The sequence below is a fragment of the Thunnus albacares genome, chromosome 15, assembly GCF_914725855.1.
Source record: "Thunnus albacares chromosome 15, fThuAlb1.1, whole genome shotgun sequence".
Lineage (NCBI taxonomy): Eukaryota > Metazoa > Chordata > Actinopteri > Scombriformes > Scombridae > Thunnus > Thunnus albacares.
In genome coordinates this window covers 30722458-30742611 of record NC_058120.1, presented here as the reverse complement: position 1 = coordinate 30742611, position 20154 = coordinate 30722458, and the positions used below count along the sequence as shown (strand labels likewise).

Here is a 20154-nt window from a genome sequence, read left to right as displayed (position 1 = left end):
TTATTATTGTTGTTGTTGTTATTATTATTATTATTATTAATATTATTATTATTATTATAGTCTTATACAGACTGTTTTGCATTCACACTTTTAGTGAATCTAAATATTTCTTGTATAAGTGTAAAGTAGCAGTTGTAGCCTTCATCAGTGACTATTAGTATTAGTTACATTGTGACGTCACAGAGTGAAGGTGACCTGATCGATCAGCAGGCGGCGCTGGCACGCTGCTGCTCAACAGAAGAAGAAGAAACCCGGAAGTGGCGGGTGCTCGGCAGCGTGAGTCCGGAGGATTTATTGACCAGATGGAAGGTGAGTAAATGTCTGCAGACTGATCAGATGATGGAGTATTGATCCACAGCTCAGTCTGTTGAATCAGCGGATCGATAGTTTTATCAATGTGAGGATAAAAACCGCACGAGACTCGGCGCGTTAAAAAAAAACAACCTTCAATCACCTGATGTATCGATCCGACAGCTGATTGGATTCTTCTGGTTTGAGTCCAAACGTTCAGACTCACGTGCTGGTTTTTATTCAGTTAATCAATAAACTGACAGTTTGACTCTACGTTCATATTTACAGAATTTACATCCATATTTAATTATTGATTATTATTCCAACAGAGCTTTTATTAGTGTGATGAAGTACTCAGATAATTTACTGCAGTAAAAGTACCAGAAATACTCCATCACAAGTAAAAGTACATATATAATAATAATAAGTATTATGAGCTTGATGTAGTTAAAGTATTGCAGTAAAAGTAGTGGTTTGGTCCCTCTGACTGATATATTATTATATATGACATCATTAGATTATTAATAGTGAAGCATCAGTGTGTGAGTGTAACAAGGATCTTCTCTGACAACATAAACACAGTTTTACAATAATCACAGTTTACACGCCCCCGTTAAGTGTCTTTAATATCGCTGATAATGGTGACAGCCTGCAGTCTCTGCGTTGTGTGGTGATGATGGTGAACTAACTGGTGACAGCCTGCAGTCTCTGCGTTGTGTGGTGATGATGGTGAACTAACTGGTGACGGCCTGCAGTCTCTGCGTTGTGTGGTGATGATGGTGAACTAACTGGTGACGGCCTGCAGTCTCTGCGTTGTGTGGTGATGATGGTGAACTAACTGGTGACGGCCTGCAGTCTCTGCGTTGTGTGGTGATGATGGTGAACTAACTGGTGACGGCCTGCAGTCTCTGCGTTGTGTGGTGATGATGGTGAACTAACTGGTGACGGCCTGCAGTCTCTGCGTTGTGTGGTGATGATGGTGAACTAACTGGTGACAGCCTGCAGTCTCTGCGTTGTGTGGTGATGATGGTGAACTAACGGCTGACAGTCAGTAGTCGACTCCAATGAAGACACACAGACAGCGATTGTGAAAACATCAGTGTACGCTGATGAAACACGTCCGTTTCTGTCCACAATAAAAAAACATAAGAAGATGGATCAGTGAGTGCTGGTGTTTTGTTTTGTTTTGTTTGTTTCATCTTTACCACAACCATGCACTCAAATAGATTTATGATTTTATGGGGGAAGAAAGTAGCATCACATGGAAATACTCCAGTAAAGTACAAATACCTCTAAACTGTACTGAAGTACAGTACTTGAATAAATGTACTTAGTTACTTTCCAGCACTGATTTTAACAGAGTCGCTACAGCAGATCAATAAACTGATGCCGTCGTTGTCTCCTGCTGAAGTGGCCCTCTGATTGGGTGAGAGGAGGATTTAAAAGTGCATCATGTCTCCTGTTTGAAAGCTTTGTGACTCTGCAGGTAAACTCTGACTGTGTCTACACCCAGGCCCGTCAGGTGACATCACAGTGACCTCATCAAACAGGAAGTGCTCAGCTGTCACAGGAAGTGCACGAAAGATCAAAGACAATGCCGCTGACTGGCACAACCTGCTGCTGCGCTGGGAGAAACTCAGCGACGAAGGCTTCACCATCGCAGGAAACATCGTGAACCTGCGGCTGAGCAGGTCAGGATTCACTTTAGTTTATTCTACATTCGTCTATTTTCACAGATAATTAAACACAAACAACATATTAATGGAGAAAATCTGTGACATGAAAATCACACAACATGGTGAACATTGTACCTGCTAACGTTATCATGGTGAGCTTGTTAGCATGCTGGTGTTAGCATTCAGCTCAAAGCCTCACAGAGCTGCTAGTGTAGCATTTTAGCGGTAAACACTGGTTTTCCTCTCCTTCAGTTCTCAGAGCGAACAGCAGCAGCAGGTGGATGAACCTCTTTCGCCTCCATCAGCTCCATCACAGCCAGCAGGTGGAGCTGCAGAGCTGCAGGACGAATGCTGCAAACTGCAGGATGTCTTCAACAAAATGGTGCCGCTTCATTTTGCTTTGTGTCAGATACAGAAAGACATCACATTCACCAACAAAACACAAACATACGTTATCTTTTAGTGACTTATGCAACTTTACTAAGTTCTCCAAATATTGTTCCTGTTTATTATCCCTTCACTCTGATTCACACATTAATATTGTATTTTTCCACCGTCAGACCTCTGTACAAACCTCTTTTATCTAAAACCATCAGCTTAATTGATCAGTTCATATAAAGACAGAGATGTTTAAGGTGGAAAAAGATTTTTTTGCTTTAACTTATCATTATGAAGTAAATGTTGATTGCACAGTGTAATGGCTATAGAATAATGACACCATCTGTGTTTAGATTGGTTCCCTATAAGCCTTGTTTTCTCAATGACGTTCTGTCTCCGGGTTAGAGGAGGAGCATGAAGGCTCGATTTACAATCGAAGTGCATCAACTGCTGTGCAACCACAGAGGAAGAAGACAGCACTGATGGAACCACACTCCGATCTGTAATTACATTTTAGGTATCCATAATGGCAATTAGAGATATACGCAGTAACATTCTTACTAGTAGATGTTTTATTTCAAGATATCTAAAGCTTCATTTCTACGGGGCCAAAGTGAAGAAAGAAACACCTGCAGGAGAAAACGTTATATTGGCTCCTAACCTTAAAACACATTAAACATTATCTCATTTTATTGATAGTTTTGCATTATGATGTTTTTCATTGTCAATGTTCAGATTTTTTCTTCATGTCTGTGTTCTTTTGTCAGTGACTGGTTTTTTCAGTGTCACTGGTTTCCAGTTTGAACTTTCTGTCAGTGTCTTTGTGTAGAGAGGAGGGCCCCTGCTGGGCCTACATTACCCAGCATGCCTCGCGGTCCAACAAAGATATCTGACGGCGATGGCATTATGCTGGAGGTTTTGAGCCAGACTATTGTAATGTTTTCTGTTAATATGTCACTTAATTAAGTTTTAATATGTTTTCAGGTGACAAAGTAACATTTAGATTCTCAACATGTTGTAGGAATTTGTGCACTCAAATATTTTTATGAGTTTAGGGGTGAATTATGAATTAGGGTGAGTTATGATGACCAGTGGTGGGGTCGTTTATCCAAATGGTTTTATCAGTTCGTACTGGGATGTGAGTTGGTCTTCCCATCTTGCTGCTCTTGTAGCTTGAAGGATTAAAGGTGGTTTGGGTCAGTGGTCTGGTTTGGTGACTATGCAGGAGATGAGGGTTCCTTATCTGATCCTTTCTGCTTGCAGGAGGTTGTTTAGATGGTCTGGTTCTGGCTCTCACTTTATTGGCCAGCGTTCCTGGGGGGTTGAAGAAAGAGCTGGTCTGTTGTTTGAGGTTTGTGCTGTCTGCAGGGACTTTATCCTCCAATGTGGTCAGTTTATCTCAGTAACTCCAGTCTGTAAACCTGCTGGGATGTTTGGGAGCCGCTGGCCAGGTGGGAGCAGCCGCTCATCTCAGCCGCTAGCAGCCCGACTCCTGAGATGATCGGCGGCTCAACATGTGGTCGTCCCGGGAGGAGATGATCCATGAACTGATCTGCAGCTGATTCACCTCCAACGTCTCTGCAGCATTTTGATATATGATATAATTCCTTTTGGAAGATAAATGTTGGTCTCAGATGAAATTGTGCAACTGCAGCTGCAACATTAGTTTGTCTGAATGTAAAGTGAAGCTTCATGTTTTTACAGAACAGCAGCGCTGCCTCTGGAGCTCCACATGTACACATATATACATGGATTAACATGAACACATCAGACTGAATAACGTAATTTACTGCATCTCTCTGTGGGAGGTAGAAGGAATTATAATTATGGATATTCACAATATTTATACAGATGTTCACTATTGTATTTTTCCCAGTAAAGTATCCATGAGTGTAGGAGTTGTCTTTCTCCACTTTAATATTGGAGGACAGTTCATGTCCTGTTAATATACAGCAGTAAATACAGGATACTATAAAGAGTATGCGGTGTGGAACTAAAAACTGGTCATCGTCTCAGGTCATCGTGGTGATGAAGATGGAGCGTCTGATGGCATCACAGCGAGGAGTTCTGGATCTGGAGGAGTTTCAGTTTGGACCTGAAGGCAGGAAGGTTCCTCTATTTCACAGCTGGACCACCAAACAGTTCGGTGAGTCGACCTCCGGAGCGGCATCTTCATGTTTCAGAGGACTCGTCTGATGTTTGTCTTCATGTTTCAGAGGACTCGTCTGATGTTTGTCTTCATGTTTCAGAGGACTCGTCTGATGTTTGTCTTCATGTTTCAGAGGACTCGTCTCGCGTCTTGTTGGACGCCTTCCGTCAGGAGCTGCAGCTGAAGCAGACCATCCTGCAGGAACTCGCCCACACTGTGACCTCTGACCTCTGCATGGTCTACCTGTCCTGCTGGCTGCACCAGCCCTTCATCCCCCCCCAGACCAGAATGACGCTGGAGGCTCTGCTGCTGGAGACTGGACACCGCCCGCTCTGATGTCATCCTCTAGAGTCATGTGATCAGCGCCGGGGTCGTCTCTGAGTCCAGTACAGAGAGATGTGGGATGTGTTAGCCTAGCTTAGCACAAAGACTGGAAGCAGATTGAAATGTTAATTGAACAGGTGCAGAAACAGAAACGGGCTCAAGTCTTGAGGCAGTAGGTGATGATCAGCTGACGTCCACCACAGCGTCACAGCTGGATTCTCTATCGACACTTTGGGTCATTTAGAGCAGATTCTGTAAAACCAGAAACAACAAAACCCTGAAATGTCACAGTGGACTACTAACATATACAGCTACTACTATAATGAACCATGTTTGTGTTTCCTTGCAACAGAAGTATTGATACGTATTGATACTCTTGTGTTTGCCGCACTGAATGTCTTCACGGCAGACTGGAAGGTACGTGTGAGCATTAATTTACCTTCTGGAAACCTTTGTTGTGAAGTTATTGATCGGAGCTCAGTGTTGAGTTTGTCACATCAGTTTATTGGAGGAACATGAAATGTGTTTAATGCATTCAGCACTTGAACGATCAACATGACAAATCAATAAAGTTCGATTTCCTCCAAACTGTTTTCCTGTTTTCCTCACATTCATTTTCCAAACGAGTACAAACATCTGAGTTTACGTTTGGAAAACATTTTGCTGTGAAGTTTTATAAAAAGTAATAAAATAGTGCAACTTTTTTTAAACTTTGTTTTTCATATTTATCTACATATGAACAGCCGACTAATCAGTTTCTATTTTTAAATGAACGACGAATCCAAATGTGGAAACATTGGAAAAAAACAAGTTTACAAATGTACAATCAACACTCCTGATTCCTTAAAAACCAGCAGGAAGGATCAGGTTCCTCTGATGACATCATGATGACATCATCACAGGTAAGAGCTGAATGAACCAAACAGCGACCTGAACTGACACGCTGTCCGCCGCCGCCGCCGAGCGCCGGAGCCCGGAGGGGACACTTTCAGCGTCTTCGTTACAAACTGATTATCTCGTCATCTCGATAACAAATGAGGCTCATATTTATTTAATCTGCTGTCATGAGATCAGGACTTATTGATCAGGTCATCTGCAGTTTATGGTTGATCAGGACTTTAATTGATCACCGGATGGTGGTGTGATACGATGATCTCAGGGTAACAGTCTTAAAAAAATAAATATGAGCACCACAAAATAAAATGATAAAATGAGAATTTATCAAGAAAATTAGAAACTTAAATCACGAGGAGACAAAAACTCGACTCGCTCTGGTTTCTGAGTTTTAACCCTAAAACCGTTGGAAGATAAAGTTCAGGAGTCTTTTAGAAGATCTTCAGTGTGTTTTTGAACAGAAAGTTTAGTTTGACACGTCGCAGATCCAGGTGATGTTGAAAGAAAACCTGAAACAACAAACTGACTCTCTGGAGACCTGCGCGCCCCCTACAGACCGCCGGGTTCATGACACCCACAGTAACAATGTCCAGTTTGTCCTGAGGGGGGCGCCGCAGGCAAGTTCATCCTCTGAGGGTCCAGACATGACATAAAGTCTCCAGATAGACCGACCAATCGGTGTGTTTAAACTCCGCCCCCGTCAGGACAGAACGACAGGTGCTCGTTGACTTGTTTGTTAAGAATTCTGTGGGTCCAGGTGTTTGTCAGTCCAGGTGTTTGTCAGTCCAGGTGTTTGCACGTACAGATGTTGATCTGACTGATCTCCCTGTGGGTGTGATGCGGTTCAGGTCATGTTCCGGTGCAACTCAGTTCGGATCAGTCTGGATTCTGGACAGGATTTTGTTGGCCCCGTCTGACGCCTCGATGCCCAGCAGGGCCTGAACCGCTTCCAGGGGAACCCCCTCTGGGGTCTGGATGTGCATGGTGGTCCCATCCGGCCCGTTGACAATGACGATCCGGTCTGATCCGGGCTCCGCCAGCTGGACCGTCAGACCCTCGGTTTGTATGTAGATCTCCTGGCCCTCCTGCAGTTCTTTGGTGCTGGACTCAGACTGGTGTTGAGGGGACGCCAGAATCTGGGAGCCTGACTCAGGTGTCAGAGTGGACCTGGACTCAGGCGTCAGGGTGGACCTGGACTCAGGCGTCAGGGTGGACCTGGACTCAAGACGTGGACCCAGAGCCTTCTCCAGCTCCTTCATCTGGGCTGCGATGTCACTGGTGCTTAAGACCTGGTCCTGCCCTGCTGGCAGAGAGTCCACCTGAGTGTCAGTTTGCAGAGGCCCCGCCCCCTGGTTCTCACCAGGGGTCACCTCCATGGGCGTGGCAGGGGGCAGGGCCTGGGGGGAGGTCGTTGCACATGTGGGGCCAGAGGACCTGGGGGACCAGAAAACACACCCAAACCTCAGTAAACCTGAATGGACCAATCAGCTTTGTAAACCTGGTCCAGGTGTGACACTGATTAACTACCTCCGACATAAATATACCTCATAAATACCTGCAGGTGAGTCAGAGACACCAAAGGAAAACTAGGGTTCCACCTGTACATTCAAAGGACTGAGCTCAGGGGGCGGGGTCAGCTCACCTGGGGGCGGGGTCAGCTCACCTGGGGGCAGGATCAGCGGTGGTGGACAGCAGTTTGGATCCAGATGGAATCACAAGAGGAGACACTGAAACCGAGCAGGACTTCAGAGTGGAGCTCACAGAGGTCACAGGGGTTATGGAGGTCACAGAGGTCACAGAGGTCACAGGAATCGTGGAGGTCATAGGGGTCACAGAAGTCACGGAGGTCACAGGGGGCACGGAGGTCACTGCACTCCCAACGTGAAAAAAAATTTGGGAAGATGAAAAAAGTACAACAGTTTCAATCTGTAGCACAGCGTAGTACATAAATGTAGTACAAGTGTAGTACAGCATAGTACTGGTGTAGTACAAGTGTAGTACAGCATAGTACACAGATGTAGTACAAGTGTAGTACAGCATAGTACTGGTGTAGTACAAGTGTAGTACAGCATAGTACATAGATGTAGTACAAGTGTAGTACAGCATAGTACACAGATGTAGTACAAGTGTAGTACAGCATAGTACTGGTGTAGTACAAGTGTAGTACAGCATAGTACATAGATGTAGTACAAGTGTAGTACAGCATAGTACATAGATGTAGTACAAGTGTAGTACAGCATAGTACTGGTGTAGTACAAGTGTAGTACAGCATAGTACATAGATGTAGTACAAGTGTAGTACAGCATGGTACTGGTGCAGTACAAGTGTAGTACAGCATAGTACATAGGTGTAGTACAAGTGTAGTACAGCATAGTACTGGTGTAGTACAAGTGTAGTACAGCATAGTACATAGGTGTAGTACAAGTGTAGTACAGCATAGTACATAGGTGTAGTACAAGTGTAGTACAGCATAGTACTGGTGTAGTACAAGTGTAGTACAGCATAGTACATAGGTGTAGTACAAGTGTAGTACAGCATAGTACTGGTGTAGTACAAGTGTAGTACAGCATAGTACTGGTGTAGTACAAGTGTAGTACAGCATAGTACATAGGTGTAGTACAAGTGTAGTACAGCATAGTACATAGGTGTAGTACAAGTGTAGTACAGCATAGTACTGGTGTAGTACAAGTGTAGTACAGCATAGTACATAGATGTAGTACAAGTGTAGCACAGCGTAGTACATAGATGTAGTACAAGTGTAGTACAGCATAGTACATAGGTGTAGTACAAGTGTAGTACAGCATAGTACTGGTGTAGTACAAGTGTAGTACAGCATAGTACATAGATGTAGTACAAGTGTAGCACAGCATAGTACTGGTGTAGTACAAGTGTAGTACAGCATAGTACATAGATGTAGTACAAGTGTAGCACAGCGTAGTACATAGATGTAGTACAAGTGTAGTACAGCATAGTACATAGGTGTAGTACAAGTGTAGTACAGCATAGTACATAGATGTAGTACAAGTGTAGCACAGCGTAGTACATAGATGTAGTACAAGTGTAGTACAGCATAGTACTGGTGTAGTACAAGTGTAGTACAGCATAGTACATAGATGTAGTACAAGTGTAGTACAGCATAGTACTGGTGTAGTACAAGTGTAGTACAGCATAGTACATAGATGTAGTACAAGTGTAGTACAGCATAGTACTGATGTAGTACAAGTGTAGTACAGCATAGTACATAGGTGTAGTACAAGTGTAGTACAGCATAGTACTGGTGTAGTACAAGTGTAGTACAGCATAGTACTGGTGTAGTACAAGTGTAGTACAGCATAGTACATAGGTGTAGTGCAAGTGTAGTACAGCATAGTACTGGTGTAGTACAAGTGTAGTACAGCATAGTACATAGATGTAGTGCAAGTGTAGTACAGCATAGTACTGGTGTAGTACAAGTGTAGTACAGCATAGTACATAGGTGTAGTGCAAGTGTAGTACAGCATAGTACTTGTGTAGTACAAGTGTAGTACAGCATAGTACATAGGTGTAGTGCAAGTGTAGTACAGCATAGTACTGGTGTAGTACAAGTGTAGTACAGCATAGTACTTGTGTAGTACAAGTGTAGTACAGCATAGTACATAGGTGTAGTGCAAGTGTAGTACAGCATAGTACTGGTGTAGTACAAGTGTAGTACAGCATAGTACTGGTGTAGTACAGGTGTAGTACAGCATAATACTGGTGTAGTACACATGTACTACAGCATAGAACTGGTGTAGTACACCTGTACTACAGCATAGTACTGGTGTAGTACACCCATACCACAGCATAGTACTGGTGTAGTACACCCATACCACAGCATAGTACTGGTGTAGTACAGCATAGTACTGGTGTAGTACAGCATAATACTGGTGTAGTACACATGTACTACAGCATAATACTGGTGTAGTACACCCATACTACAGCATAGTACTGGTGTAGTACACCTGTACTACAGCATAGTACTGGTGTAGTACACCCATACCACAGCATAGTACTGGTGTAGTACAGCATAGTACTGGTGTAGTACAGCATGGTACTGGTGTAGTATAGCATAGTACTGGTGTAGTATAGCATAGTACTGGTGTAGTACAGCATAGTACTGGTGTAGTACAGCATGGTACTGGTGTAGTATAGCATAGTACTGGTGTAGTATAGCATAGTACTGGTGTAGTATAGCATAGTACTGGTGTAGTACAGCATAGTACTGGTGTAGTACAGCATAGTACTGGTGTAGCAGTAGTACCTGTTCGGTGCAGCTCGATGCCATTTTGCTGAACGGGGACGCTGTTCTCCATCTTGAATCTCTTGGACGGCGGCAGCATCTTGGAATTCTGGGAAACAGAGTTTGATTGAATCACAGTGAATCTGGATCAGGTGTGCACCTGCTGGATCAGGTGCGCACCTGCTGGACCAGGTGCGCACCTGCTGGATCAGGTGCCAGCGTCCCGGGCTGCAGTCGAAAACTACGTCCTATCACGTTTTTCTAACCACTATCGCCTGACCTCGATGTGAAAGAGGATTCATAAGGACTTCAAAGACAACCGACCGCACGCACACGGAGCTACGTATCGATGCGACGGCGGACGCAGGACCGCCGCGGTGAAACTACAGCGTTCTGAACTCTTAGATACTTCAGTATCAGTACAGTCAGGCTTTGGGGGGGCCAGCGGGTACGAGGTATATATAAAATGAAACACACATAGCTGGATAAATAACGTAGGCTAATATAATACTTTGTTTTATTGCAGATTTACACGTGATGTGAACGTTTATACAGAGAAACAGTTTGTAATAAAGCAGCATGTTTTGGGGTTGAAGCCCTGAATGATCGACACCACAGCTTGTGTAGACGTGAGTGAACCTGAGTAGATCAGAGATCTGTGCGTGGCGTACCAAGAATAGAGAGCAGACCTGAATCTACGGGACGTGTGGTCACGAGCTGCTGTTGGTTCACTGTTGGACATGAACACGTTTTCTGTAAACGGTTCACATGCAGTCGATTTAACACTGAATATTGAGGGAAACAAATGATCTTTCTTTCAGCTTTGGGGGGAATCTGATGTTGTGTCATTTACAAATACTGGGGGGGACAAAACTCCATGTTTCATATATTGGGGGGAGCGTGACCCCCCGTCCCCCATGGCGATTATGCGCTTGTGGTGAAAAACAAGGTTGGAATTGAGTTTAAAAAAGGAAGATATGCTACCAGCCACAAAGCTGAAACAGAAGTGTCAAATTGAGAGTTATTGCTCTCGCTCGCCCTCCTGAATCCCAACTATTGTATGAAAATAAGAGTTAAATGTATGCAAGAACATGTTAGGCCTACAAATCTACTACTGTACATATCATTTTGTTTGAGTTGGTGAATGGTACGTCGCTTGGTCGCTTTAAATACTGCTGCTGCAAGGAATTGTGGGATAGAATTATCTCCTCTCCTTTCGTAAAGGATGGTCAGGTGTATCGATGCTAAAGGAAATTAGAAAGGAAGCATTGAAACACTTTTTCTTTAACATTTATAGAATTCGATCAGCTCTTATCATCGCTGCCACTTTCATTTCACTCACTTAGGAACCCTCCTGAGAAAAAAAAGACTATTCGACCGCAGCCCTGATTTATATCCGAGTACTTCAAGTAACACATCCAGGTTTCTAAAACCAGGATCTGTTACCCAACCTGGAACCGGATTCAAACTGGATCCAGCCCCTAGGACCCGACCTGTGGGTTTACCTCCATGTATCGGACGTTCTTATTGGTTAGACTAGTGCTGTGAGACACTCCAGGAACCACTTTCATCCTGTTCACCTCGTCCAGGATCCCCAGAGACCTGGCAACCTGGAACACAGTGCAGGACAGGACAGTAAGTTATAGGACAGTAAATTACAGGACAGGACAGTAAGTTACGGCACAGGACAGTAAGTTACAACACAGGACAGTACAGTAAGTTACAACACAGGACAGTAAATTACAGGACAGTAAATTACAGGACAGGACAGTAAGTTACGGCGCAGGACAGTAAGTCACCGCACAGGACAGTAAATTACAGGACAGGACAGTAAGTTACAGGGCAGGACAGTAAGTTACAGGACAGGACAGTAAGTTACAGGACAGGACAGTAAATTACGGCGCAGGACAGTAAGTTACAGGACAGTAAGTTACAGGACAGTAAGTTACAGGACAGGACAGTAAGTTACAGGACAGGACAGTAAATTACAGGACAGGACAGTAAGTTACAGGGCAGGACAGTAAGTTACGGCGCAGGACAGTAAGTTACAGGACAGGACAGTAAATTACGGCGCAGGACAGTAAGTTACAGGACAGGACAGTAAATTACGGCGCAGGACAGTAAGTTACAGGACAGTAAGTTACAGGACAGGACAGTAAGTTACAGGACAGGACAGTAAATTACGGCGCAGGACAGTAAGTTACAGGACAGGACAGTAAGTTACGGCGCAGGACAGTAAGTTACAGGACAGGACAGTAAATTACGGCGCAGGACAGTAAGTTACAGGACAGGACAGTAAGTTACAGGACAGGACAGCAGATTACACCACTAAATACAAACTCCAACAGAAGGTTTCAGAGTAAAGCAGCTCACAATAGAAACATGGTGGAATTCAGTAAAACCCAGTAGAAGCCCTCACCTCGATGTTTCTGACCTCCAGTGGCGTGGCTCCACCCTGCGGGCTGATGATGTAATCCTGAGCGGCCTGTCTCACCTGAGCCTGCAGGGACTCAAACTCACGGTAAATGTCTGGAAAACGAGTGCGAGCCGGACCGCCACGCTCCACCTGAAACAGCCAGACGACACGATGCAGTGAAACACACCTGATGAGAGAAATACACCAGTACAAGACCGAAGCTTTGCAGTGGGGGGGTCCAATAGTAGCGATAGGTGAGGAGAGCAGAGAGAGAGAAAGAGGGAGAGACAATGGAGGCAGCGTGGGAGAGCAAGTCACAACAGGTGCCTCCTCCTCCTCCTCCTCCTCCTCTTGCTCCTCCTCCTCCTCCTCCTCTTGCTCCTCCTCCTCCTCCTCCTGCTCCTCCTCCTCCTCCTGCTCCTCCTCCTCCTCCTCTTCTCCGCTCAGCTGGACGTCTCAGTGTCACTTGTGCTGCCAGTATTTTGTTGGCCTGCATCCAGCTGCTGCTGACACTGAGGCAGCCAGCAGAGCAGAGAGGAGAGGAGGAGGAGGAGGAGGAGGAGGAAGAGGAGGAGGAGGAGGAGGAGGAGGAGGAGGAGGAAGAGGAGGAGGAGGAGGCACCTGCTGTTGACTTGCTCTCCCCACCCAACATATATATATACACACTCACACACTCACACACACACACACACACACACACACACAGACGGGCAACAGATTACAGTAAAAACCTGGTCCAGGTCTGAATGCTGGACCCCTGCAGAGGGGGTCTGGGGGCTCTGTTATGCTGGCATGGTTTGGGTCCACTTGTCCCCTTAGAGGGAAGAGTCACTGCTAATCAATACAGAGCAGTTGTGAGTGATCAGCTTTATCCTGATGGGAGTGATCACGTTACGACCTTCACAGTCACCTGATCTCAACCCAGCTGACGTGTTAGACAGCGCTCTGCATCATCATCATCATCATCATCATCACAACACCACATGAGGAAGATCTTTATGAATGATGATGTTATTGATTCTTAAGTCTGTGAACTTTACTGGAGGGATGAACAGAGCCAGCAGATCCCCTCACTGCTCACACACACACACACACACACACACACACACACACACACACACACACACACACACACACACACACACACACACACACACACATTTTGAATACCATGGCAACAAAGCCCTCAGTACAGCCCTGGTGTGTATATATCAGTGTGTATATATCAGTGTGTATATATCAGTGTGTATATATCAGTGTATATATATCAGTGTGTATATGTTAGTGTATATATATTAGTGTGTATATATTAGTGTGTATATATCAGTGTGTATATATCAGTGTGTATATATCAGTGTGTATATATCAGTGTATATATATCAGTGTGTATATGTTAGTGTATATATATCAGTGTGTATATATCAGTGTGTATATATCAGTGTGTATATATTAGTGTATATATATCAGTGTGTATATGTTAGTGTATATATATTAGTGTGTATATGTTAGTGTATATATATTAGTGTGTATATATTAGTGTGTATATATCAGTGTGTATATATCAGTGTGTATATATTAGTGTATATATCAGTGTGTATATATTAGTGTATATATATCAGTGTGTATATATTAGTGTATATATATCAGTGTGTATATGTTAGTGTATATATATTAGTGTGTATATGTTAGTGTATATATATCAGTGTGTATATATTAGTGTGTATATGTTAGTGTATATATATTAGTGTGTATATGTTAGTGTATATATATCAGTGTGTATATGTTAGTGTATATATATTAGTGTGTATATATTAGTGTGTATATGTTAGTGTATATATATTAGTGTGTATATGTTAGTGTATATATATCAGTGTGTATATATCAGTGTATATATATTAGTGTGTATATGTTAGTGTATATATATTAGTGTGTATATATTAGTGTGTATATATTAGTGTATATATATCAGTGTGTATATATCAGTGTATATATATTAGTGTATATATATCAGTGTGTATATGTTAGTGTATATATATTAGTGTGTATATGTTAGTGTATATATATCAGTGTGTATATATTAGTGTGTATATGTTAGTGTATATATATTAGTGTGTATATGTTAGTGTATATATATCAGTGTGTATATATCAGTGTATATATATTAGTGTGTATATGTTAGTGTATATATATTAGTGTGTATATATTAGTGTGTATATATTAGTGTATATATATCAGTGTGTATATATCAGTGTATATATATTAGTGTGTATATGTTAGTGTATATATATTAGTGTGTATATATTAGTGTATATATATTAGTGTGTATATGTTAGTGTATATATATTAGTGTGTATATATCAGTGTGTATATATTAGTGTATATATATCAGTGTGTATATATCAGTGTATATATATTAGTGTGTATATATCAGTGTGTATATATTAGTGTATATATATCAGTGTGTATATGTTAGTGTATATATATTAGTGTGTATATATTAGTGTGTATATATCAGTGTGTATATATTAGTGTGTATATATCAGTGTGTATATATTAGTGTATATATATCAGTGTGTATATGTTAGTGTATATATATTAGTGTGTATATGTTAGTGTATATATATTAGTGTGTATATGTTAGTGTATATATATTAGTGTGTATATATTAGTGTGTATATATCAGTGTGTATATATCAGTGTGTATATATTAGTGTATATATCAGTGTGTATATATTAGTGTGTATATATCAGTGTGTGTATATATCAGTGTATATATATTAGTGTGTATATATTAGTGTGTATATATCAGTGTGTATATATTAGTGTATATATCAGTGTGTATATATTAGTGTGTATATATCAGTGTGTGTATATATCAGTGTATATATATTAGTGTGTATATATTAGTGTATATATATTAGTGTGTATATATCAGTGTGTATATATTAGTGTATATATATTAGTGTATATATCAGTATGTATATATTAGTGTGTATATATTAGTGTATATATATTAGTGTATATATCAGTATGTATATATTAGTGTGTATATATCAGTGTGTATATATTAGTGTATATATCAGTGTGTATATATTAGTGTGTATATATCAGTGTGTATATATTAGTGTATATATCAGTGTGTATATATTAGTGTGTATATATCAGTGTGTGTATATATCAGTGTATATATATTAGTGTGTATATATTAGTGTATATATATTAGTGTGTATATATCAGTGTGTATATATTAGTGTATATATATTAGTGTATATATCAGTATGTATATATTAGTGTGTATATATCAGTGTGTATATATTAGTGTATATATCAGTGTGTATATATTAGTGTGTATATATCAGTGTGTGTATATATCAGTGTATATATATTAGTGTGTATATATTAGTGTATATATATTAGTGTGTATATATCAGTGTGTATATATTAGTGTATATATATTAGTGTATATATCAGTATGTATATATTAGTGTATATATATTAGTGTGTATATATTAGTGTGTATATATCAGTGTGTATATATTAGTGTATATATCAGTATGTATATATTAGTGTGTATATATCAGTGTGTGTATATATCAGTGTATATATTAGTGTGTATACATTAGTGTGTATATATCAGTGTGTATATATTAGTGTATATATCAGTATGTATATATTAGTGTGTATATATCAGTGTGTGTATATATCAGTGTATATATTAGTGTGTATATATTAGTGTGTATATATTTTTAAACGTTCTATGAATGTACATGTAGAGTATATGCAGTACAGGTATGAGTACCTTGGCCAGCAGCAGCTCCCACAGACTCAACACTTTTGTCAAACGAGGAAGAACGATGTCCATCAGTTCCTCGTCCTCACACTGCTCCACCAGCTGTAAACAATGCACGGTCGTCATGGCAACACATCACATATCTGTATTCACTTCGTTTCATGGTGTCATAAAACCTTTACTTTGAAAGTTTGTGTCATTACCTCCTGCAGTCGTTCCCGTCTCCTCTCTGCCTGCTGCTCTGCTGTTGCCATGGTGACACTAAGTTTCGGAGGTCGGCCGCGACGGCCCCGCCTGCTGACGAGGCCTACCGTCACCTGAGTGAGATCAGATTAACCAATTATTTACCAGAGTGCCGGTCATGAAGAAGAACAGCAGATGGAAATGTGACGTTTCTACAGACACAAATTAAAGAAGACGAAGATATCGCCGAGGCAACCGCCGAGTCGACCAGGGCGAGGCAACCGCCGAGTCGACCAGGGAGAGTCGACCAGGGCAAGTCGACCAGGGCAAGTCGACCAGGGCGAGTCGACCAGGGCGAGTCTGAGACAGACGCAGGAAGAGAGCATGTCAGGTGCCGACGTCATCTTCTGCCTTCTGCTTAAAAGTGAAACTTACAGACTCTTAACACGATGTAACGTTCGTCTGTCTGCGTTATTACATCACTCTGATCCTTTTAGTCACTTTTAGTGAACGTACTTTGATCCCGTTTCACGGCTCTCGCTCAACACTGGAACCAGTTCTTAGTCACTTGGACCCGAAATAATGGAAATAAGGTCCAAGTTTCCCTTTAATGGTTTAAATTTAAAGTTTATTGTGTTTTTCACAAATTCCAGTTCAAAGTTAACAAACCTTCGGAGGTGGTCCCAGTGGTCGGCCCCGCCCCCTGCCCCGCCCCCTGCCCCGTCCGCGTCCTCGGGGCCGGCCGGGGCCCCGGTGATGGAGGCCCCTGAGTCCTACAGCTGCAGCTGGGCCCCCCTCCACCTAATCAATCAATCAGTCGATCAGTACACACAACAGTGATTAGTTAGTAAATCATGCTGTAATTAACTTCATTAATAAGAGAAGTTGTTGTTAACCAGCCAGTAATCAATCAATCAATCAATATAAATCATGCAGTAATTAACTTGATAAACCAGACAGCAAACAGCTCCCAGTGCTCCCAGTGTTCCCAGTTATCAGCTGATGTTTTGTATTGAAAACCTTCACTTGTTGATTCAGATCAATACAATCACTGATCAATACAATAAATCGGTTGAAAGTCATTGGTCCTGATTTTTGCTCTAATTGGTGGATTGGTCACTTACTCTGTTTGTTGCCGTGGCAACAGGTTTGCCTTCCTTCTTCTTCTCCTCCTCCTCGTCTTTGACGCCTGCTGACGCAGCCGCTGTCGGCTCCTGTGATTGGCTGTCGTCTCTGAGGGGGTGTGGCGTGTTGCCGGGCGGGTCTGGCTCTCCGTGGGTCGGATTCAGTTTGTAGTGGCGGTTCAGGCCTCCGGGGCCGATGTAGGCCTTGTCACAGGTCTGGCAGCAGTGGGACCGTGACTTGTGGCTGTAAGTGAGCGAGGGGGAGGTTCCGGGGGCGGAGCCGTCCTTCCTCCCGCCCTCGCCCTCCTCCTCCTCCACGCTCATGTCGGAGTAGTCGTCTGAGTCGGACTGATGGCTGTCGGCCAGGTCCTCCGTCTTGATGAACTTGTAGTCTTTGGCTTTGTACTTCGGTGGTCTTGAGACCCGACCGGATCTGGTCTGGACTTTGACCGCCTTCTTTTCTCTCTTCTTCAGCTTCTTTCCCCTCTCTTTTTCTTTCTCCTTATCCCTCCCTGCTGGGGGCGGGGCTACAGGGGGCGGGGCCCCTGTGGGGGGGCGGGCAGCAGCGGTTGTGGTGTTCTGTGCCGGGACCGCTGTGATGGTGGCAGCTGGTTTAATGGGGCCCTTACTGGCAGCCACCGTCATGCCGTTAGTGGGGGTTTTAATTAGCGGGAAGCTAACAGTTTTAATGGAGGAGGGGGGCGGGGATTTAACTGTGGAAGTGGGCGGAGTCTTAATAGCAGAAGGACTCTGGACTCTGATAGGGGAGGATGCGGGTTTCTGACCCACAGCTGAAGCGGCACTGGCTGATGTTGTCTGGCCCGTCAGCTTGTGGACCAATGGGAGCAGAGATCCGACCACGGGGGCGGGGCTCTGCAGGAGCAGCTGGATGTGCGGGTCGCCGGGACTCTGCTGTAGAAAGAACTGCTGGCCCTGCTGACCAACCACAGGCTGGATGTGAATGATCTGAGCGCTGTTCAGGCTGCCGTTGGTCGACAGCTTCACCTGTGGCTGATTGACACTCAAACTCTTCTGCTGGGGGGCAGCACCAGGCTTCACTTCCTGTTTGGGAGGAATCTGGATCTGGATCCTGACTGGTTCTGACTGTGGACAGAAAAACCAGAAACCACATAAGAAGTCAGAGAGATCAAACCTGACAAACAGCTGCTTCATGACTATATCGGTCTAAATCATTCAGTAATAATCAATAATTATGGACGATACAAAGCTGGTTCTTCAAAAACTATCTATCTCACCTTCTTCTGGACCACCTGGACCGAGCCGCTGGTCTGCATGGCGACCTGCTGGGCTGCAGTCTTCAGCTGCTGCGAGGCGTTGTTCTGGGAGGAGGTCTTCAGGCTCTGCTGAGGTACCTGGATGTGGACCTGCTGCTGGGGGGGCTGGACCTGCTGCTGGGACTTGGTGACCTGGTTGATGACCTGCTGCAACTGGCTGGGGTCCAGAGCCGCGTTGTGGACCGGGATGGTTTTTACAACCTGGCTCTGCTGGAGCAGCTGCGCGGCCTCGGTGTCAGAGACCTGGACGATCTGCTGCTTGGTGAGCTGGTCCAGCAGAGCCTGCTGTTCCTCGGCCGTCAGCCCGGAGCTCTCCAGCAGGCTGCCGTCCGGCTGCACGTAGATGATGGTGGTGTTGACCAGGTCCGGGCTCAGGCCTGTGAACTCTGTGCCCAGCAGGATGCTCTGTTCCCCCGGGCAGCTCTGGAGGAAGTCCGCCAACTGAGCTCCGGACCCTGCCGGTAAACTGTCCCCGGGCTGGGAGCACTGAGCTCCGGGCACTGACTGTAAGCTCTCCCCGGGCTGAGTGCACTGTGTGGCGGGGGCTGACGGTAGACTGTCCCCGGACTGGGAGCACTGGGCGGCGGCGGCGGCTGACGGTAGACTGTCCCCGGGCTGGGAGCACGGGGCGGCGGGGGCTGACGGCACACTGTTCCCGGGCTGGGAGCACGGGGCGGCGGGGGACCGAGCCGCGGCCCCCGGCGGCTCCGCTGCTGTTATTGTCCTGCTCGGACCGCTGTCCTCCTCGTTGTCCGCCATTTTGGCTGCGAGGCTAACTATTAGCTTAGCTCAGACTGGGGGCCAGTCGGTGGATCAAATCAATCTGATCGGAGATCGATATCACCGGATAAAACACGTTCCTGTAAGATTAGTGTGTGCTGGTGAATAAAACGCACCGCTGCGGTGAATGACCGCATTAACGGGAGCGGTGATAACGGGAGCGGGTAACGGTTAGCCTAGCTTAGCCCTCACTCATCGGGAGCGCGGACTCCCCGGACCGGATCCACCGGACCGGGTTCAGTTTTACAAAGTAAATATTCTGATATGTATTATTTTTTCACAAACAGATTTTATATTAAAACTAATTGAAACTTTACACACGAAGTTAATTTCTGTAAAGAAAAATTCACATTTGGATTAAAATGCTTTTCAAACGGTGTGAAGTGTTTTATTAACGTCACATGAAAGTTGCAGTGAACATTTCATTTTCCATTAAAATAAACTAATGTTTAGGATAGTAGTCCAACTGTTATCTTCGTCTAAAATCTATTTAACATCTCAACAAAAACGTATTTGGTAAACGGACTGTGCTTATTTACCAGCTGTCTACACATGGATGTATTATAAGAGCTATTATAATATCTTATATCATCTTA

The 20154-nt window shown here is 43.7% G+C and overlaps 2 protein-coding genes across 5 annotated transcripts; one reads left to right on the top strand and one right to left on the bottom strand.

Annotated features, from left to right (window-relative positions):
* Nucleotides 1-207: 207 nt before the first annotated feature.
* Nucleotides 208-5411, top strand: LOC122998058 (cyclin-dependent kinase 2 interacting protein). Of its 2 annotated transcripts, none has more exons than XM_044374616.1 (5): nt 208-309; nt 1805-1982; nt 2220-2349; nt 4362-4491; nt 4628-5411. In XM_044374616.1, the coding sequence occupies exons 1-5, from the start codon at nt 303-305 to the stop codon at nt 4828-4830; spliced, it is 648 nt and encodes a 215-aa protein (XP_044230551.1). In that variant the 5' UTR covers nt 208-302; the 3' UTR covers nt 4831-5411. The 2 variants fall into 2 exon arrangements, with proteins under 2 accessions (XP_044230551.1, XP_044230550.1); XM_044374615.1 differs by lacking the exon at nt 208-309 and adding an exon at nt 3609-3696 and having other exon boundaries at nt 1866-1982.
* znf839 (zinc finger protein 839) lies at nt 5302-20154 on the bottom strand. 3 transcript variants are annotated; one of them, XM_044374612.1, is made up of 10 exons: nt 18740-20154; nt 17484-18587; nt 17029-17160; nt 16380-16493; nt 16186-16278; nt 12390-12536; nt 11476-11580; nt 9992-10079; nt 7376-7589; nt 5302-7146 (listed from the first exon to the last, which is right to left on the bottom strand). In XM_044374612.1, the coding sequence occupies exons 1-10, from the start codon at nt 19535-19537 to the stop codon at nt 6579-6581; spliced, it is 3363 nt and encodes a 1120-aa protein (XP_044230547.1). In that variant the 5' UTR covers nt 19538-20154; the 3' UTR covers nt 5302-6578. The 3 variants fall into 3 exon arrangements, with proteins under 3 accessions (XP_044230547.1, XP_044230548.1, XP_044230549.1); XM_044374613.1 differs by having other exon boundaries at nt 7376-7580; nt 18740-20152; XM_044374614.1 differs by lacking the exon at nt 17029-17160 and having other exon boundaries at nt 18740-20153.